Raw genomic sequence first — 22503 nt, forward strand, 5'->3', positions numbered from 1 at the left:
GGTATTCTGTTAGCCTTCCTGTGTGTCGTTGTAGCTGAGCTTTTTACGCCACTGAAATTGCTGCTGGTACGTAAGGGAAATAGCCACTCTCAGTGGTGGTCTTTAGCTGTGCAGAGCATTGCTAGAAGCTGTGAAACCTTGGTCTGCTGTGACAGGCAGGCTGTGATCCTGTCTGAAAACTTAACGGATGACCGAAGCAGAGCCGGAAACTGAGCTGGGGCTCTGAGCTTTGCTTTACTTCTCATTCCTCAACAAGCAGTTTAACTAGCGTTTTTTAACCATGCTCGTGTGGCTGGTGAGGATTGGCTCGCAGCTTGTGTGCTGCAAAATGCTATGTTCTGAAATTACCTGCTGTGAAATACACAAGTTTACATGTAAATGTATGGCATTTACATGTAGAGTTTCTAGGCAAGCTGTACAGTGGGGCCAATGGACTCTAGGCCAAAGAGGGATTTTAGTGCCGCTGCTTAGCTGATTTTGTGAGGTGTATGAAAAATACAAAAGAGGATGAATTCTGACACCGTGGGATTGGGAATATGCTTGTTTTTCAAGATGAAAGTATTGCATAGTTTATACAGTCATTAAGAAATGACTTTTTTGATTATTATCTCAGCCGGGTGCCAAGAACAGCAGCAGGATAGAAAAGATGCAGCAATACCGGGGAAATACTGCCTTCTTCCAAAGAATTACGACACTTTGCCTGTGAGGGAAGGGAGGAACTCAGCTCAAAGCGAGAAATGGTCAAATCTGATACAATGGAAATGGTAGATTAATGAAAATATATATGACTTACGTCTTAGCAGCTCCCTCAAGAGCCTTTGAACGGATGATAAGCAGGTTCTTTTAAGTTGGTGTGGTGGTTTTTTCTTTTTTTTTTTTTTCCCTTCTCCTTGGCATTTTGAGCCACTCTGGGAATGAATTGAAGGTTTTGACTTAAATTAAGGCAATTAAAACTATTGCCAAGCTAGGTGCCATTCTCTCCGGGGAAGGGACATAACTGAAGGAGTTAAGGCTTGGCTCTGTAGGTTAGGGCTGATGAAAACAGGGTGTATTTCTAAGTGATACGACACCACGTGATTTCTGTCTAGCTTCACAAATGAAACTTCTGCGGAGCGTGTTGGGGGAGGGTGGGAATAACAAGAATCTGAAGATGGTGGGGGGACAATGCCTTCACAGCTTGAAGGTGATTCCACATTGATCAAAACAAAGCTTTTTGTGCAACTCTAAACTGGACATGGTCTCAAACTACTACTATCCTTTATTACCTGCGTCTCCTTTTTAGCAGATAAGGTTCAAATCTGGCCTTGGGCATTTATTTTCACATTAGTTCCAAATCTTTGAAGAGATCTGTTTTGCCTTTTGCATAGGAATTTGGCTGTGGAGTCTGAAAATTGTAAAACTGCATAAGATAAACCTATGCACAATGACAGGTCTTCTCCATCCAGGCTTCCTTGCATTTGACCTTAGAAATGCTCTGTTAACCAAACTGAAATCTGATCATCTGTTTCTCTGCCCATCTCTTATGGACAAACTGCTTTGATAGAAAAGAAGATCTCCGTGTTGCACTTTGGCCCAAAAATGAACTGAAAATTCTAGTTAAGTTCAGAACAGCAGGACTGCATGCAGGTTCCTTGTTCTGAATTACTTGTATTCAGGCTACTTGAGAGATACTGCTGCTTCTTGACCAAAACTCCAAGCCTGCAAAATTGGTTAAGGCTGCATTTACTGTTCACAATTTGGAGAAAAACTGGCTGAAAAACCAAGAAATCTTATTTCACAAGTTTTGGACCCCTCATTTATTCCTTAGTATAACAAAAGAGAGATCACATAAACTTGCAGCTCCCTGCTGTCCTCCCAAATCAGTTGATAGCACTATAATTGGGATCTTAGCTTGAGAAAGGGGAGAGCAAAGGATGGGTCTCAAGTTTGAATTAGGTGAGTGCTCTAAATACTGACTTTAATTATTTTAAGGTTCTTGCTTTGTCTTCTGCTTGGAAGTATGCCCATATACCTGAGGAAAAAATATTATTTGGAATGCTACATTTCTATAAGTGGGTTAAAACAACAACTTTTCACAAGTACCTAAGCAAATTTACATCACTAGAAAGTTCACAACCAGCTCAGCTTGATTCTCCGAGCCTTCATGGATGTGCTTGTTCCTAGAGTAACAAGTGTGTATGTCTCTGCATTAGCACCAAAATCTCTGAGTTTTGCCATCAAAGTGGTAAAGTATAATGTCTTAGTTTTCAGCTGCATTGTCCTCCGTGCAGCAATACTAGGAATATTTTTTTTTTCTCCCCAGAAAGGTTTGCATAACTTGTAGAAGTGAGTCAGGTATTTAAGTGGTAATTACCGTAGGGCTTGGTTCAACCTGCAAAGTTCAAATCTGAATCTGGATCTGAACTTTCCCAGAGGCAGGGGGTGTGTTTGGACATTGTGTTGGTTTGACCTATTATAGTGCAAGCTCTGAAATGCAGGTCCAGATGTGGACTGGGATTCTGTATCATCCCAAGGATGAGACATTCAGGGCCACTTGTTTTGTTTAAACCGACTCCTGTTAAATGATACATAATTGAAATAATACAAAACTGGATCTCATTTTGGGAAAGGTGTCTACAGCATTGTGTCTGAAGGGTAATATCTTGCTGTGCCTTTATTTTTCAAAAGGAGCCATTTGCTGAAAACTACGAAGAATGAGAAGTTAGAGGGCAGGTTTGTTTTGGCTAATTACTGTAGAAGTACCTTGAGAACTTAAGCAGTAAATGAGGACTTTGAATTTTAGAGAGAGATTCTATCTGAATCTTGGGATTCAACAATTTTAAAGCTGCCGAATCCCAGAGACTAGAGCATCGCTATTAATACAGAGTGCTGCTCCAGACCCCTTTTAACACGTTTGCTTTTGAAGGACCAGGCCCAGGAAGAGAGCGCTCTTTGTTTGCGGTCAGAATAAACTCATTGTACAGCCAGACAATTAACTCTTCAATCGACTTGCCAGCCTCTGTAAAGCACTCCGGTCCCCTCTCTGTCTATCTCCAGTTCTATTCAGACACTTAAGCACACCAATGTTTTTTTGTTTATTATTCTGAAAAAGCCCTTCACAAGAATAGTCAGAGCGGATCAACATTGTCCTCCCAGCAGCATTTATCTCCGCCTGGCAGTGAATGTGTCAATCAGGAATCAAAAAGCCAAACAGAGGAGGCTTTGAATTGTGTCACGGGGGTCAGAGTTACTTCCAGCTGTCTGTGCGTGGGATAGGCTTTCTCGCAGGGCGAAGAATTGTGCTGCCATACAAATGCACTGCCTACATTGGACCACAAAGTCCTCAGGGCTTGAGTGGCTTTTTTCATGTTGACGCACCTGCGAGGGAGATGTGAGGAGGGAGCAGGGAAGGGGGGGAAACTAATGCCTTCCAGAAGGCGCAGGGGAAGGCTCCTCGTCCTATGCCTGGAATGCAGGCAGTGTTGCAGAAAACACTGCCTGCGTCTGTACGGCATACAGGATGGTTGATGTGGGAAGGGAAAAATCACTGCAGTGACAGTGCAAGTCAACCTTTGCAGTTAAGAGCTCCTTAAGCCATACAGAGCCTTTCGTGTTCAGCACTTAGATGCATTTTCATCTTTTTAAGCAAAACTTTTCCATGCTTTGGTCCATGTCCAAGTGTTTGTGGATTGTTATATCCGAAGGGAGCACATTGTTGGTGTTTCTTAAAATGAAGGCAATGAAGGCAATGAAGAGTGAAAAGCAAGTTTTGCTACTTTGATTTTAAAAGTTGGGTTTTTTTGTAACAGCTTTGGGATCTCCATGCATAGAACTGGAAAAGAGTGTGAAAACCTGGCAGGGAAGTCTATCTGCACTGGTGCATTTCCATTTCAGCTGCTTGGCAAGAAATTATCTTGATTTGGCTGGATTATAAGAATTTCACATTTTTTTGGCATGACTGCTAACTTTCTGCATTTATATTGGCAATATATGTCTCTGCATAAAAGTTGCATAGACTATTAAATTAATTATGACTTGCTGAAACTGTTTCAATTGATGTAGGGAAGGATTGTGATTAAGGCAACAATTTGCTCCACTCCTACAATACTGGAAGGGACGTGTATTTTTGTTTAAGACCCCTATATAGTGCAAACACAGTTTTTGTTGTCTTAAAACAACACCCCCAAGCCAGGGGATAATACATAGAAATGTTAAAATTGTAAAATTGCATCTTCAAGATTCAGGAACTGCACAGATACAGGGAGCTTGAGTTGACCTGGCAGGTCTTTGTTGCATCTGACCAGAGTTACTAAAGCCACAGAAAGGTGTATGTGTGACTTAAGTGCCCCAAGAGTGCTCAAGCCTAGGAGAGCTCTTCTCCCTTCCGGTTGGTTTGACAGACTCACTAAAGGTGGGCTATGCTACATCGAACAGGACATGCTAAGAGTTCACTCATTGTCCTAGCTATCTGTGCTCGAAGTCGCCTCTTTAGCTTCAGCTATGCTCTGTAATGGCTCACCCAAAACCAGATGATGGTAAGTGAAGGAACCACTTGACACTGGACAAAGGCTGCCTCCTCCCAGGGCAGAGCTATGCACTTAAAATTGTCGTCCTGTTATTCTATCAGGCTGACTCAAAGTCTGGGAACCCTTGATGTTCAAGCTGTAGACTTCCAAAAAAGACTAGATTTTGTTCAAGGCCTGGATGGTTGGCCTCATAAACACTAGTGTTCTTTAAAATGGTAGAAATGTTTACAGAGTGTCTCATGGATTCCAGTGAGAACACAAAGGTGTTGGTTGAGATTGTGGTTGCTTAGGAAGAGTATAGATCTTAGTCTGTTAATGTGGTGATGCAAGTATACAAAGGACTTTTGCAGTGGGTATATTTTCTTGGGTAGGAGATGTGATATAGGAGGTTAATTCTATCACCCAACATTCCCCTTTCTTCAGCTTCCATTAGGTGGCTTGAGGCAAGAGCAGTGATTCACAGCAGCAGACAGTTACTTCACATTTTTCCATAGTAATTTATATTTTTTCTACGTCAGGGGGTTTACTTTTCCCCAGACATAACTCGAGTTGCTCGTGGCCTCAGTGCCTGTCGTTCAGAGTAAAAAGATCACTTTAACAGTTGTCTTTGCCATGAACTGAATCTCCTTGTCCTTCAACGCCAGTGTACACTGCAGTTGTTCCAGATGTGAATGTTTCCTAGATATTCTGCAAGGATGAGGCTGAGGGAGGGAAATCCTAGTGGGAGCATAAAGAGTTCTTGCCCACCACTAGCAATAGATCTGAGCTATTGTCGGGTTAACACAATAAAAACTGCTGTTAAGCTTATGAGCCTCTGACAGTGGTAGTGCAAGTGGGCTTCTGGCTTATGGCCACGGTATCTTAATGTGAAAAGGGCTTAGGGAGAGTTGTTCGGACCTGCCTGTTTCAGTCTTACCAGTGATATGACAAAAATACCATTTTTAAGTTGACACCAGTCGAGCCAGAAAAATCAGTTCAACTTTTGCAGGTGTACCCTAGGAAAAGGAGGCTTACTGGAAAGGAGTTTTATGGCTTTAAAACTATGTCCCATCAGAGGTATTCTGTTGAGTGATGCTGTCTATATTCAATAGTTGTCTTGGAAAAATACAGCGGGTATTCATGCTGGGTTGTAAAACATGGAAGAGAAGCATGCCAATGCACTCTTCATCAAGGCTCTGAGAATATTCTGCAACCAAGGGAAATTATCTTTGATGGTTCTGCAGTACGTGAATTCCTGCTCTGGAAGCATTGCCATCTAGAGGGATTAGAAAGCCCTTGCTTGACCTCTTTGATCCCTCTGTCTGTGACATGCTCTGCATGAGGAACTATTGCAGTTACACGCCTTTTTTTAAAGTGTGGAATTTAATAGCTTTTTGAAGAAAGGAATAGATCGTACTTGATAAACATATTTCACAATCTTTGTCTCCAAAGTAACAATATCCTGTACATCTCATATAATATCACAGGAGACCCCAGGTCTTTGAAATAACTTGGTTTTTCTGTTCTATGTTAAAATGCTTCTTTAAGGAATACAAAATGTTTGTTCAAAACAATGTAAAATAGAACTTATTCCTTGTTTACCAGGAGCAAACAGGCCAGTGGAACAAATGTTCAGTGTGATGAACGGTGTATTGAGCGAGAAGAAAAATCAAATGAGAGCAGACAAGTATTAGGGTTATTCTTCTGCCCAAAGAGAACGGCAGTGAAACTTTTTGCCATAAGCTAATTTGAAACACTGAGACCTGCTGAGAATTCTTCAGTTTAAGAAATAGATTTGGTAGTTTCAGAGTAAGAAGCTGGCAGCTGGGAAGTGAGCATGGTGTTTTTAATAAAGTGCAATTTTTGTCTTTTATGTGACTATTTCATGACCTTTAAAAAAACATAATCAGAAATATCCCTGCTTTTGATTCTTCAAATATGGTGAATGTAATTACAGGGCTCTTGTCTATTGCATTTTTTCTTGTATGTGTGATGAAAGAACTATACTTGCTTGAACAACAGGGGCGTAATTATACTTCCCTCTATTTGCAAAACCCTTAACACTACTGGGTGCTGCTACAATGTGGATTTAGTGACAATTTGGCCTTAGTAACTCAGTGAGGAAACGATTGTGTAGTTCACAGCCATTTTACTGAGATGATCTTAAAAATAAAACACAATTCAAAGGTTAGTTTGGTACTTTTGTTTATTTGCTGCATTTATTCTGTCATTGTTTAATAACCTTCAGTAGCTTAATGGCTAACTTCATACAAAAACTACTACAAAATTCTCTTTAAGAAGAATGTATTTCTCAAATTGTAATTGCTACTGTCTCTGTTCTTCACACACACACATGAACCTAAAAGAAACCCCCTGAACCTGAAGCGTCCCAAGTTCTGCCAAAGTTCACATAATGGTTTGGATAAAAACTGTTGTGGCTCAGATCCACTTCTAATTTTTCTCCATTGTTGGCTTCTGGGTTGCTGCTTTAAATCTGAAAAGCAATTCTGTAATTACTTGGTGCAGAAGCATTCATGAGAACAATAGGAATAACCTTATTATCATGCTGTAATTTTTTTATGCCAGGTCTCTTTTCATTTTATATAACCCAAGAATTATTCACCTTTCCAGTTGTTCTATGAGTATCTTTTGCAGTTTTGGTTTGGTTTCTCAATCTGTAAAGCCAACCATGCTGATTACGTGCTGCTCACTGCTTCATTACAGTGTGAAGTGTCATCCTAAATAAATAAAATGTCATAACTGTGGTTTCTGGGATCTTGTAGAAGCAGAGCAGCCTATTCTGATGAAAGTGAAGATCAACTATTTACTTTTATCCAGAGATTTCTTTAAAGGGCAAAATCTTCCTTCTTCTAAAGTAAGCAAAATTTGGGAAATTTTTCCAAGAAATCAGTTGCTCAAACTTTCAAAGAAAACTACTGCTTATCCGTATTACTGGTAATACGTAATAACAGGAAAACTCAGAACAAGAGTTGACTGAGGAATGGTAAGTATTTTTTCTTCGAAATATTTTTGCTATGCTTATAATTAAGCATAAAACCAAATACACTGATCAAGAGGGAAAATGACAACAAGATCTCTTGCTTGTTTGTCAACCTCATTTACTTCAGAGGATCTCTGAGGTTGAAATGAAATTACCATCACATTTTTTCTTTCTGTGAATTAGATTGCTTTCTGTGGAAATGCATAAAATTAATGATCTGTGGAAGAGGTGTTCAGGCTTTTGCTCACTTTATAAAATTGCAAATACAGGTATTGGTGGAAAAATGGTTTACAAGCCTCTGTTTTCCATCTCTGCCCTTCCCTTCCCCTTCCAATGGTCTTTTACTTTTGTAATTGGAACCAATATAAGGGAAGGCTGAGGACGGTTATTGCTACTTCTGGGAGGGGCTGTCCCATGCACCTTTCCCCAAATGGCTTCTGCCCTGTGCATCTGATACAGTTGTGGAGACGGTGACGAGCCTGGGTTTTTCCGGCATAGACTTCTCCCTCCAGCTGATCTTTGCTGTGCAACTTTCCGTTTTAGTACTGCCAACTTTGATGCCTAGTGTCATCTTTGCCCATAATATATGCAAAAATAGTTGCTACAAATCGTAAGTTTTTAAAGCCACTGTATTCCAAAAAGCGAAAAAAAAAAAGCAAGTAATTCTAGGCTAATCTCATCTTAGTTTATATCCCAACAATGTTCTACATTCTTACCTTGCAATGTAACAAAAGACTTTCCTCTACGGTTTGTTCCAGCTTATGCTTGCCCACAGTCAAAGATTTTGCCTCACTTAATGCTCTGCCACTGTCCTAGTGGTGTGTAAAAATGCTCTAAGCTGGGGCTTGAAACCCAGATCCCACTGAGCGCTGAGGAAATTAGACTCAGCCTGAATCCAAGCTGGGTTTGTAGATATGATGGATAGGTGTACTAAGCCAAACAGAGTGTAAACTCAGCGCTTTTTCCTGTGGTCAATCTCTAAATTTTTAGATTTGTATTTCCTATGGAATCTTTTTTGGTTGAAGCTTTTAATTATGAAAGACTTGTGGTCAGAAGACATGGAGCGCTCTTGCACATGAAAAACCTAATCTAAGAGAAGTTCTTTTTCCACAATTTTGCAATTAGAAGACATTGCCACAGCGTTGCAATTAGAGAATACCTTGATGCAGACATTGTAAGAAAAAATATTTGCTATTGACCATCCGTTTCTAACAGCTCTGCAGTGAATGCTGGTGCCAGGTTCTGCACAGGTAAGTTTCAGAAGAAGAGTTTTTCTTTGGAACAAAAAGAATAAGGAGAAAGACCCAGTGGGACAGCAATCCCCAGACCTCTGCTGTCTCAGGAAATGTCCTGGGTGGGATATATAGCCACCTGAAACTAAGAAGGCGGTTGCCTGATCAGTGCAACAAGGGGAGACTACCAGGTGATGCACACCAATGGTCTGTGGAGGGAGAGGGGTGGGAGGGAGGCTTCTTTTAAGTCTAGGGGTAGTGCTTGGTGCATGCTTGCTATGTAAAATATTATTGCTGTTAGTGTAAACTCTGAATAATTTGTTTTCGCTCTCTCTGTCTTCTCTCTCTTCTGGACTTGGCCGGGCCATGCACAAATCCCAATCATTCAACAGTACTGGAGAGTAGATAGTATTTACCTCAATAATGGTAGTTTCTTTTCGATTCTTTTTAACCCTCAATTCAGATGACGGTTCGAAGCCAACGCCTACCATGGAAACCCAGCCTATTTTCGATGGAGAAGGTAAGAGCATCCCTTAAAAAAAACCCAATAACAAAAAAGCTACTTCTCTCTCTCTCTCTCTCTCTCCCTCTCTCCCCCTCCCTCCCCCCCTTCCCCCTCCCAGTCTCGCATCCTTCCTCTGGCTGAGCAAGCTGGTAGGATTTATGGCTCAAATGCTTTTTTTATCCTGTAAAGCAGAAAAGCCAGTGAATCTCATAAGTTATCCAAATTTCACAGTGCCCTAGGGACCTCAGGCATTTTCCCTAATCCTTTTACATCCTCCCCTCTTCCCTGGAATCCAACAGTGACACCAGTTGACCAGATTCCGGGGGTAACCTTGGAGGAAAAGGTGTCATAGCGAAAAAATTATGCATTGAGTCAGAAATGGCAACTTCCTTTAGACTGTCCTTACCCCCTCACTCTCTCCGCCCTTGTGATACCAATGCTGGGAGTTTCATAACCTCTGCAATGCGTTACAGCTTCACGAAAGGGAGGATAGTGCAAAACCACAGCTTGTGAATGTTGACTTAGAAGAAAATTGCTGGGAGGTTTCTTTATTTAGCAATTACTTTCATTGACGCACATACTATTTAAGCAAATGAAGTCAGTGTCCTGGGCCCGTTTAATTCACAGCCCACCAAGGCAGTTTCCTTCTGAAATGGGCTAATCTTGTGATTGTATTATTTTGGAGAGGGAATATTGGACTTTACTACCAGTGGGGATAGTGGTCCTTGGGCCTATTAGCAGCTGCTTAAATCTTGTATATTGCTTAGAAGTAGTGCATGTTTTCTACAGATTTAAACCCACAACCATCATAGTCAAGCTATAGGCTGAACCACTCTGTGACGCACCTGGAACTGTGGACCTTAAGGGAGTGAGGGAAAGCCTATGCTTTTCATACTGAACTGCTGTACTTGACACTTTTTTTTGAACTGGATCAAAGGCAGAAATGGAGACTACTGAGCAAGAGTAGGTGGTGCTGTTGATACCTCCTGCCTTCTTGTAAAAACAGGTGATAGGGTGGGGTTTTTTGTTGCTAAAATAAGCTTATTTAATGGCAAGATGCTGTAGTCCTGTCACTTCCATTTAGTGATCATAGGTTTGTAAGAATCTTCTTGTGAACTTTAAGAAACAAAGCAAAGCCCTCAGAGCAAAAAGCATTCTCAAATAAACAGAGGAGACTGAAGCCATACTGACTATCTCATGTTTATATCAAAAGAAGTTCCTCCTGGCAGCAAGCTGATGTTGTATTAAATTGCTGTTTGTAATCACAGCATGCTTCTGGCCTTTAAGTTTTCCCCTGAGAGGGTGCCCACAGATATTCAAAGGGAAGAATGCACTAGTACAATGCAGGAGTGAGCTGATCTGGTTAATACAGCCTGTTCAGAAGCTCCTTCTAGGAGAGACTCAGCATTTTGGTCATTCAAATAGAACGGGGCAAAGTTCTTGTGTCGTGAACAGACCTTTTCTGGTCCTTCTGGTGACAGGCAAAGTCTGAAAAAAAATCTTGTCCTATCTTCTACGGAAAACATTTTCAAAAACCTTTGCTTTGATTTGTAGGTGAAATCAAGTCTAATAAATGGGCTTGGCCTGTGTGATAAAAGATTGCCTCTCACAAATCTTGCAATATGTTATGCAAGACCTTATCTCCTAAACTTCTAGAGAGAATGACTAATGCAATGGCTTTCTGTTGTATTAGCAGTGTCTCTTACGACTTGGGAGAAGAGAGTGTGCGTCTGACAAGCAGGTTAATCAAGCTATACATCGATGAATAACCTCTGCTAAGTTTGTCACTCTGTATTTTTGTCATCCCTGTTAGTAAAGTAGGACTAACTAGATTTCAGTGGTTGTTGTAGTGACAAGCATAAGAAAATCCATTCTGGGTCTGATCAGAAGTTTGTATATCCACTACCTTTGAGCGTACTGTCTCCAACCGTGGCTTAAAGTGGGTACATCAGGAAGAGTGTAAGAAGCATTTCGTCTGGAGAAGAGAAGACTTAAAGGTGACCTAATAGCAGCCTTCCAATACCTCCAGGGAGGTTTATCAAGAAGGTGGAGCCAGGCTCTTCTCAGTAATGCATTATGAGAGACAGCAGTCATAAATTGACACAAAATGTTTGGACTGGATATAAGGAAAAACTTAGTCACCATGAGGACAATGAGGCAGTAAAACAGATTGCCCAGAGAGGTGATATTCTGTCCTTCATTTCTGAGCCAGTTGGATAAAACCGTGAGCAACCTGGTCTGTTCTTATAGCTGACCCTGTCTGGAGGAGAAGGTTAGACTAGACACCTCAGGATGTCATCCTGAACAATCCCTTGATTCTATCTGAGCAAACATGTCATGATACTTCGCTAGAATACTCTCCCAGTGCCTTAGGTAGGTCTTCCTGAGGAATGGCTTGTACTTGGCGTCTGACATAAATGTCAGATGACAGAAAAGGGCAAAACAGTTACCCATTCGCCTGTCAGGCCTGGACTCTTCATAGATGTTCAAAGGAGTTAAAGTCCAAATCCCATTCAATCCCAAGTGGGTCTGGGATCTGCTGGGCTCCTGAAAACCTGTGTATTCAAAGTCAGGCAACCAAAGTGGAGCTGATAGCAACATGAATAGACAATAAAAATGTGGAATTTTTTTCGTGCTTAGTTTTTGGGTGCCTACCTTCAGTCCACCAGGGGCTGACTTTTTTCAAATGGCATTAAATACATTCAGCTACCCCTGAAATGTGTGATACCTCTTGGACCTCAACATCTCCAAGATGACAGTTCACCTTTCTCATGTTTTCACCTACATTAGAGGATAATGAAAATTCAAATTTCAGGCATAATAAGTTTTCCTCCCACTCCTTACCATCCTCCCTGAGGGCATAACAGAGCAGTGCCAGAGATAATATAGATCAGATAACTTAAACTCTCCCGTCCAAGGTTTGAATCATAAAGCAGCCATCTCTTAAAAATTATTTCACTTCATTACAATGCAGATCTCAGTGATGTTTATAGTGAATCTCCTCTTAGGACAAGATTCTGCTCTGCAGAAGAGTATTTTATTAATGGTCTTTTGCTATAGTTTTAAATTAAAAAAAGTTTTATTTCATCCTGCACTTCAAGGCTCTGTTTTCTTTGCATCCACCTTCTATTTAGTTTCAATGTGCAAGTTGTATTCATTTCCTAAAGCATAACTTCTTTAAACATCTTCTCTTTTTGGTAAACTTCACCTCTTAACTCAGTGGGAATCTACTCTTTCCACAGATCTGTTGTTCAGAGGAGTCTGCGTTGCTTACCTGTGTTCCAAAAAATGTCCAGGTTAACTGGATGGAAAATACATTTTTACGGTAGATCCCAAGGATTAATTTCCTTTTCTTTTCCTTTCTTCTCTTTTCCCACAATTCCTCTTTCTGCACCTTTCAACCTCACTTAGAGATATGCACCGTTGTGTCTCCAAAGGCCCTGACCCATTCTTCAGCATCTATTGACTTTGGTTGTCCCTCCTTTTTCAGCTGTAGACAGACCCAGTTCACACTGTGCAGAGCCAGAGCTATATTTCATCCCAGATTTAGGAGTTTGGATCCAGCATTTTGGTTTATGGACTTTTGTGCTTCTCCCCTTCCTACCTCTCACCCAGTGTTTAATTTGATATAGTTCTCCCACAAAAAGGCTCAAAGTATATAGGTGTATGTATTTGTAGGAGCACATCATGACTGAGTGATGATAAAATAGTGTAGTGAAACCTGCAGATAAGGCAATCTTTGTTAAGCAAACTTTTACTACTGCTGGAATATCAGTGTTCAACCTATATTTCCATATGAAAAAATTCCCTGAACATGATTACAATAATGCCTACAATTAATGTAGCTGAAAACATTTAGGAAGGAAAAATTCCCTTTCATTTTTTCTTTGTGTTCTTATAATGTATAATCAGTTTCTCTTGTAGTCAGACAGCTTCTCCCTTGCTGAGCAGATCCATGTAAATGTTAACAAGGGAGCAGGAAAACTCTTGTAAAAACTTCTTAAACGAACTTAAGACAAACTCCAGGATCCAGTATTTAAAGCATGCTGTTGTGGAAACTGAAAATTTTTCGGAAAATATCAGTTCTGAAAAAGTCACTTTAGGAGCACATGATATCGAGTACTGCTTTGCTCAGTTCTAATCAAATGCTGATGTTGTGTCATTTCTGTGGCTTAGGGCAAGTTCTGCTGTGTTTTGAAGATGATTGTAACACCTCAGAGGAGGTGCTCTAAGCACTTTTTTCCCACAAATTTATGTTTGGATGTCTTGGTTGTAGTGCATCACATGTGCTTTTCTAACCAGAACTTGTTTCTTTAACAGATTTCCTTTCAAGTTTTTCCAGAAATATCTTCATTTCTCTGCGTATTTATTTTGGATTTTGTTGTTGCTTGTTTTAGGGAACTCACTGTGGTCAGCTCTTCTTGGGCTGTTAAAGCAATATTTAACGTCTGGATTGACTTTTTTTAATCTGGATTTCATACGTACTTTAGTGGAAATCAACATACACTGTAGCACATAACATAACCTTTGAGATCTCTAAGTCTTGAGGAGGCTTTAGACTTGAGAATTGGGGAAGTGGGGGTAGAGAGAGGGGAAAAAAAATGTTTTGCCAGCAGAGAGGTACTCTCTGGAGCGGGAAGATAATGAGATAATCTTGTGGAAGATTTACAAGTAGTGGTTCATAAGAGGTGGAAGACCTCACCAGGGGATGAGCCGATCTCTACAAAGATAATGGATCAGTTAAGGCATGATTGTAGCCAACATCTTGTCCTCGTGAGTTACAATCATGTGTATTCACTAGTTGCTGTAGTTTCTTTAAGGCAGTTATTTTTTCTCTTTCAGAAATCACAGCACCCACCCTTTGGATTAAGCACTTGGTCATCAAAGATTCCAAACTGAACAGCTCCAGTATAAGGAATTCAGGTAATGTTCCATCTAAAAAAAAAAAAAGTTTCTTTTAACTAGGCTGCAGTCCCTTACCGTCTGTTCTTGTTTCATTCTTTCTTCGTTGTAACTATCCTGCTGCTTTTCAGTGTTGCAGGACTTGAAGTGCAGGCTATAAAATAATTTCAGATAGCATCCTTTTTTGTGTCCGGAAGGCCACAGTCGATGTGTGATGAGGGATGTTTCTGTTTCCCCAAACCATAACTGGGGAACTTCTGATTTTTCCATCTATTAATTCATCCCAGCCAGCTGTCATCTTTATTCTGTTTGCTGTTCAGCAGTCTTTCATGGATGTACAAACTGATGCATTTGGCTCTGAGATCTGGGCTATGGTTTTGATCTAAACAGTTAAGAAAATACAGAGAGGGGCTTCTTTTCTAGCAACTTCAAGATTCTTCTCTGCAGGGGATATTTTTTGATAGAGAAATGATTGGATTATTTCATAACTGAAAGTAGGTTACTTATGTCTGGGCCTAAGTAAATGTTGAGATTATTTTTGTGGGTAATAGAGTGGATGGGGGAAGACCCAAGCATAAAAAACAGCAAAGAAAAGATCACGAACATGAGTGGGAAATGGGAGAGCAGGAAGATGTGAAGTTAGGATGTAAAACTTGTGATTGGAGATGAGGGTGAAACTGTGTGGAGTCACTGAAATCACAAGAAATTGGAAGACTCTGAAGAGGAAAGTTAGGGATTCTCAGTAAAAATGGTTTCTATCTGATATATTTTAACTGAAGTGGGAGAAAGGAAGAAGGTAAGGGGAATATCAAAAGAAGAAAATTGCCTTAAGAAGCCATGGATTTACTTTAAGGTTTAAATAGGAGCTGCTACTACTGCGTATATTTTATGAAACAATATATGCTTAGAACAGCTGTTGGGAATAACTCCAGTCCCCAGAACAGATAAATTGTGATACCTTGAAGTACCTCGTCACCTGGTATTTCTGGATTAGCCAGAGGGTATTCATGGCACTCAGCAGTTCCCTTAACGTTCTTGTGCCACTTCCCAACTGCAGGGTGAAATCAGTGCTAGGTTAGGCAAGATTCTCTTGCTGCAGAGTGGAGAAGAGCTCTTAGGAGGAGGACATCCATCTTTGCCCAGACCCCAGTTTTAGCAAGTCTCCTGTGCCTCACCTCCTGACTGTTTTTGTAGCAGGGTGATCTGTGTAGGAACTGCCAGTGGGAATCATCCAGAAGCTTCAGATGATGTAGGAGTATCAGCATTCTTCTTTAAGGATGTCTTTCACAGGAGAGCAAATGCAGTTTGTGTTTTGTGAGCTGCTGGCACAACCAGGAGCTCACAGTGCAATTGAAAGTGATAGTTTAATATTAAAATCCTGTGTCCTATGGGTCCTACCTATCTTGGAGAACAGCTTTCCTTCTGATGCAGTAAACCTGGTAGCTGCAATGGAGATAAGAGTTCCTAGATCTGGGTTCTAGGAGGCTACAAAGGGACTGGGGAATGGGGGGGTCTTTTACTTGAGAACCTGTCTCCCACCCTTTCTTGCCCCGACACAGCCAAAGTATGCTGGCTTTCACGTTGTAAAGGCAATCGGTTTGTTCAAGTGTTTCCTCAGGAAGCTGTCTGATGTAAACCAGAGTTTTGTTCACAGAAGAGTTCCTTTTGTGAGTTTACTTTTGTCCACTTTTTTTTTTTTCAATTGGTTCTGATGTAATTTCTGTTATTCAAACAAGATTATTGTGGGTGCATGCTGCAAATCAAAAAGGAAAAAAAAAGATCTTCTGGAAGATTCAAGAGTTCCATAAGAGGTGGTTTCTACAGCAAGCTGAAAGGAGATGTGTGGTTCATCTGACTCAGCCTTACAGATTGCCCTGACAGACACTCATTTGCTGTATCATCTCATTAAGAGACTGGGTTGCCAATTTTTAGCTCCAGATTTCCACATTAGGCCATCCAAATACACAGCCATCTCCATCTCTTACACCAAATTATTGATATCAAGAAATGCTGCCTCATCAAAATAGGGCTATGGTTTAGCTGATATTAGGTGTGGGCTACTTTAGTCTGTTTCTTTCAACCAAAGAAGCCTAGTCCTCTGGTTTGGTACCTTCCATTCCTTTCATCCCTTGTCATATATGTTAAAAGGCAATGTAGGGTAGGTGGGATCGAACAACAAAGAGCTGGGGAGGATAATTATAACTTCGAACCAGGTTCTTCAAACGTCTTCAAGTCTGTCTTGGCTGAAGATGATGAAACAGCTGTCATGAAATGGGCATGCAAAATTAGGGGATGTTTTTAATTGCATTTGGCCCTTGTCAGCTTGCGATATTAATGCTCAGCACGTTTCTGATTTTTCATTTATTTTTAAAGGGTTAAGGTAAGCTTTACTAGTGCAAGATTGGATTTTTGGTTGTGGTATTCACTCGGCTGTATTGTCTCTCTGAGTTTGCACTTACTGTCTTGAAGTAGATACAGCCTGGTATCCTCTTGCAGCAATTTAATGAGATCACTGAAATTGGAGGTGAGAAAGGACCTAGTAGGTCATGTAATCTACTGCCTTGGGGCTAGTGAATATTTGTACTGTATGAAGAGCAGCATTTTCTATTGTAGCATAAATGCTTTAGGCAATAAAGATTTCACTTTTTCCCACAGGAGGCTGCTCTGCTGAACTCAATCTCAGGATTTTTCTTTTTGTAATATCCAGCCTAACTCTTCTATTTCCATTCTTTTTCATTAGTCCTGAGTTCTTGAAAGCCTGCCCTGTTCCTTGGAGTTTGTATACTGAAACACTTAGCCCTGATCCCTCTCCTCCCTGTGGTGGTTATATAGCCCTGTCCTTTGCAGTGAAGAGAAGTCCAGTAGATACTACTGTCAGAGGACGTGTGCTGCTCTCTAATCAGCACTGACATTGGACATCTTGGAAATCTAGCACCATCACTATATCAACCATGAGGAGAGTTTAAGAATTGCTGTATGAAGACAAATAGGCTCTGTAATTTGCTGTCATTGTCTCTGGTCAATGTTAGGCTTCAGAGTGAACCAACCACCAGGTAGCTGAGCATTGCAGAGCTGGTGACACCCTGTGTTGCATATGCAGCCTGTATCTCGTAAGACCTGCATTTGAAATCTGTGTTCCACCTTCCATTTAGTGTTGACAAACAGAAGAGGTTCTCCTGAAACAGTCCTCTCTTTTGGAGCATTTATGTTTTGCTTGGCATGTGTGAATACTAAATAAGCAGGAAAAGCAGAATGACTCTAGCCTGGTGATTAGAGCACTTGACTGAGAATCTATATGTCTCCAGGCGTTTTGCCAGTGAATTTTTCTATGCTAAGTAAAACAGCATTGCTAGGAGGGTTTGCTAGTGCTGTTACACCAGCCCACCTTAAAGAATGAAATTACGACTAGATCTCTTTCTCAGTAGAGTGAGATGCAGGTTCAGATCTTCTCGGCCAGAGGCAGGAACCAAAACATGAACATGCTCTAACATCTGGACCGTTGAGTAACAGAAAAGTTTTCTACACTTACAAACTAAGTCTTTTGCCTTTATGAATCCTAAAAGCCCAAAAGTCAGTTTTTCTTTTTGGGGCAAGTGAAAGATCTAGATCAACACAGTATTTTTGCTGTGGCAAGGTGACAAAAACATTTTTTGATATTTGTTTTGAATTGATTTTCACCTTCCCCAAACATGCACACCCGCATGTGCACACACATGGATACCCCAAACTAAGCCTGTTATTTAGCACTGCCCTCTGTGATGTGTCACTTATAACACTGCCAGAGCAGGAGGTGATACAGATGGGACCTTTGCAATGGCCATTCTCTGATCAGCATGGGTGGGAACTGTCTTTTCATTCTACTTTTACTGTTTCCTATGTCCTCCTCCCAACCTATTCCAGCCTGGAACAGTCCAAATGATTATTCTTTTACAGTTCTTAATCTAGGGAAATACTTGATAATGTATCCCGCTTCCAAGAAAATAAATCTAATGGCTGCTGTTTGGGAGCACCCCATCTCCACTGAGGAATCCATGGTTGTTCCTCATTTCCAGAATTGGGTTATCTCCAAATCCATTTGTGCTACTTAGTGATTTGGTTTTAGTTAGCAAGAGATTCCAGCCTGTATCCAGCTTACCCTGACAACCTTTAAGAAAACCACAGAGTGATGTAATGAGCTCATGCATGGAAAAATAAACAGCTCTAGAGAAACCAGCAGTAGCAGCCTCAAGTAAATATTCTGTAGTCACTGGGGTTTTGAACATGACGTTATTTGAAAGGAAGAATGAGTAATATATTAAGGTTAGCTGCTGAAGACAGGTTTGTGTGTGCCTAGTTAAAAAAAAAAAACAACCCATAGCTGTTTATTTCTAAATCTTGCTTGTTGAATGGGGGCCAACTCCATGTGGGCTATTCTGTTCAGCTCTGGCACCCAAGCATCATGCAGGCATCTCATGTGACAGCTTTCCAATGATAGAGCTTTCTGCTGTCAGGAGCTCTTAGTGGACAGAGTATAACTGTAAATAAGCATTGAAAACAAGAATGGTGGTATTTACATTTCTTTTAATTGAATTCACTTGGAGCCCAAACTTTAGGGCTCTTCAAAGGGAGAAACAGCTTGAAAGCTGCATGTCTGTAAATACTTCTGCAAGAAGCAGAAGCACACCTTGCCATCCACCCCAAAGGGAGTCTCTGTACTCTTGGGTGCAATTTGTCTCCAGAGATCCACGCCGTGAGCTGGAATGCGATTATATCAAGTGTACTACGAGGACCTGGTAGTAGTTCTCTGGTTTGTCTGTGTTCCTTACGTTTTTTCCCCACTTGCAGAAAAAACAGGCAAGAAAATCCACATGGCACCCCAAAATAGCTCCCTCTTTCTAGTGCTCACCTAGGAAGTGATACTATTTTGCTGCATGCCTTTCTTAAGGATCAGGGATAGTGATTGCTCCTAGGGGGAATGTACTCATGGTATGTTGCCTTAGCCATATCCCTAAGATCCTTAGGGAATCTTTCTAGGATCTCATACGTTAACAGGAGTCTGCTTTTAAGCCACCTATATTGAGAATCAGTGTAGTTCCTTCTGAGTCAGATTGTCAGGTGAGACCAACCAACATATAACAGCGCAGGGCCTGCTGATTTGCCCTTAAAAAGGAATATGGCAGTTTTGGTGGGATACACCAAAAACAGCCAAGGTTAGACAAAAGTTTGATTTGTTATTAGGACTTTCCTTTTTAGCAGTGAGGACTAACCCCAAGTAGCTTGAATGCTGATATTATTTTCAGAGTGGGGAGACAGTGCACCCGTTTGTGTTGAATTTGGAGTTGGAGCAAATTTCCTTGTGCCTTGGAAACGTGGAACACTGCAGAGACCAGGGAGCTGCAGGTAGAGGCTCTTGAAAAGCAAAGCACTGTTTAGAATGGGGACAGTTTCTCACCTGTCTTTATTCCGACTTCTCAGCCTTACTCCTTAACTGTCTTGTCTTACTCTTGGCGCACAGCACAGCACTCCCCACAACAGCCTTGTTATTTAAAGACATATGAGACCATGGGCTTCTGCTTCTCCTGCTACTTTTCTCCTACTTTCTGCTACTACTAAACTAGTTGTGTTTAGTTCCAAACTGACTGGCTGTCTCTCCATGCCAGTTGTGTTAATGTTACTGTCCAAATGTCTACTACAGGATTGTAGGCTCTTCCCCAAAATCTGTGGCTGGTTAGTGTTAGTCGGGACACCAAGTGGAGGAGATAGGTGGAAGCGAAAGTTGATCACACTTTAGCAGGAAAGCAGGTTGAGAAGGGGAGGTAGCCAGGCACAGTTTTCCTTTAGTGACATCTGAATAAGGTGCTACAGTGTAATTGGAATTGGAGGATTTTGGTGACTGGGAATGACATCCTAATGCTGACTGCAGTTCTCCTTGGTGAACATTTTGGTGCTTCCATCTCCTCTGGGCATAACACCTGGGAGCAGTGGCTTTTGAACTTCCCCATAACTGAAGAGGAAAAAAGAAGTGTCAGTGATGATGTCAAGAACAAGAGTTCATGGGAGGGAACCAATGAGTGAGAACGCTTTTGCCTTTTCTACTATCCTCTATTAATGTGTCCTCCTTGGCTCTTGTCCTGCATCTTGACTCAGTGCCTCCCAACACAGTGCTCTTCTGACCTGTCAAAACTATTGGGCTAAAATCTGTCACTTTACTGTCCCACCTGCCAGAACTATTTATCTTCAGACCTTTGTATTAGTCCTCCCACCCCTTCTTTTTGTGTGAGGGTTCGATTTTGAATTCATTTTAATTTAGGTTCTGGCTTGATACCAAATGAAGCAATCTCAGGAGAAGCTCCTGTTGAGTAAGATACGAAAATTTACTAATTTCACAGCGAATCTCTATGCTTTTCTCTGCTGAGTTCCTGCTTCCTTGCAAGCCAAAATGTGATGTTTCTCCCTTGCTTTCTATCCCACCTTTCCCTCCAGCTCCATCTGTGGTTCAACCACCCCTTCCTGTCTTGACTGCTGCTGGGGAGGGCTCTGTCTCTTCCTCCCTCCTGGAAGTTCTGAGAAGGCACGATATACATGATGCCCAAGCGTGATTCTCCCACGGTCTCAGTGTGACAGGTGTGGTGAAGAAGGGAGTATGTAGGGGAGAGCAGAAGCAGGGAGAATGGAAGAATCTAGGACCAGGACCCTTCCCAGACAGCCAGCAAACAAAGTCATAAATAACATGCCATTGGGGACCAGTTAATCTGCTCTATGAAAAGGTGCAAAGTATACAAGTGGGAAAAATAACATTGTATAATAATCGGCATGCAACCATAGGTGTTAAACCATATGCAGCTAGGCAAATAAATGAAGCTCCCCCCGAGTGCTGTGTGATAAATCATTCCCAAAGAATTCAGTCACTCCCCCCTCCTTATCCCCCAAAGAAAGAAAACAAATTACTCTAGACATGGAGTCATAACTGCTACCCTACAGCCGCCAGTTAAAGCGAGTGGACAGGCAGCAGTAGGAGAGGGGCAAAGATATAAGAAGCTGGGGTAAAAGGGGAAAAAAAACCAACCCTGCGTTTAAGACCACTGAGGATTTGGAGGGGAAAGGAAAGGAAATAAGCTCCAGCACTAGACATTACCTGGGACATTACATACAGGGACAGAGTGGAGAGGGCAACTTTATGGAGTTTGTTTTGCTTTTTAGCAAAAGCTGGTTCATATTGGAGGGGTTGCATTGACTTGCTGAAGCAATTCCCTAGCAGCAAAGTGCTCCTTGCTGTATGTAATAGCAGCATTCAGCACAGGCTTATATGTGGATCTGCACTTCAGACATCCATTTGAACATATGCTGATGCCTGCAGATGGACTACACATCTTGACTCACCTTCCTGCCTCTCTGGAAATGTTCCTGTCAACTTGACAAGAAAGATTATAACATTTCTAAGGTGCCACAAATAAGGAGGAGCTGTTTCAAAGTAACTGTTTGACCTGCGTTCCTAGATTCCCTCTGGAAAAGGTTTAGACCTAGGCTGCTTCTGAAACCAAAAGCCTTGGTGGGGCTTGCAAGTGATCTGCAAGGAGACAACTGAAGGAAAAAAAAGGTTCAGTGGTACAGATCAGTGTATCCCAAAGAGTGTCTGCTGCCTCCAGCATTGTCCAAGGAGGCCATAGATATCACCTAGTAGAGCACGAGGCTGTGAGGGAGCAGAGCTGCATTCCAGAACTGCTGGAAAATCCTACCCCTCCCATGAAGGCTTCCTCCTTAGGCTTAGGGCAAAGAGGTTTTCTACTTTAGTGGGTCTTGGGGATGGAGTGAGTAGATGATAAGAAGGGAAATGTGTGAGGTCCTGCAGGAATATCAGTAGGGCTTGTGGAGCAGCAACAATGGGACACTTGAAGAAAATGTCATAGAATCATAGAATCATTTAGGTTGGAAAAGACCCTTAAGATCATCAAGTCCAATCGTTAACCTGGCACTGCCAAGTCCACCACTAAACCATGTCCCTAAGCACCACATCTACACGTCTTTTAAATACCTCCAGGGATGGTGACTCAACCACTTCCCTGGGCAGCCTGTTCCAGTGCTTGATAATCCTTTCAGTGAAGAAATTTCTCCTAATATCCTGTCTAAACCTCCCCTGGCACAACTTGAGGCCGTTTCCTCCCGTCCTATTGCTTGTTACTTGGGAAAAGAGACCAACACCTGCCTCGCTAGAACCTCCTTGTATGTTGACTGTGTTCTCTTTACTTTCAAACTGATGTCAACAGACCTGTGAGCTGTGTTGTAAGAGTCCTGTGTATATTTTGGGCTGGGGGGGGCGGGCATGAGTAAAAGCCGACATCCTCATGTTCCCTTTCTTTTCGTGGTCATCTCATTTTTCGTATTTTGGTGGTCTGGCAAAAT

The 22503-nt window shown here is 41.5% G+C and overlaps 1 protein-coding gene across 1 annotated transcript in view; it reads left to right on the top strand.

Annotated features, from left to right (window-relative positions):
- Positions 1-22503, top strand: part of SMOC1 (SPARC related modular calcium binding 1) — a gene marked incomplete at its 3' end in the record, with an annotated part of 79295 nt that overhangs the window by 32426 nt on the left and 24366 nt on the right. Inside the window, exons 6-7 of the mRNA XM_009581540.1 lie at positions 9181-9237; positions 14065-14145. Coding sequence (XP_009579835.1) covers positions 9181-9237; positions 14065-14145 — 138 coding nt within the window. The remainder of the gene's footprint in view (positions 1-9180; positions 9238-14064; positions 14146-22503) is intronic.

The sequence above is a fragment of the Fulmarus glacialis genome, unplaced genomic scaffold (genome assembly GCF_000690835.1).
Source record: "Fulmarus glacialis isolate BGI_N327 unplaced genomic scaffold, ASM69083v1 scaffold2010, whole genome shotgun sequence".
Taxonomy (NCBI): Eukaryota; Metazoa; Chordata; class Aves; order Procellariiformes; family Procellariidae; genus Fulmarus; species Fulmarus glacialis.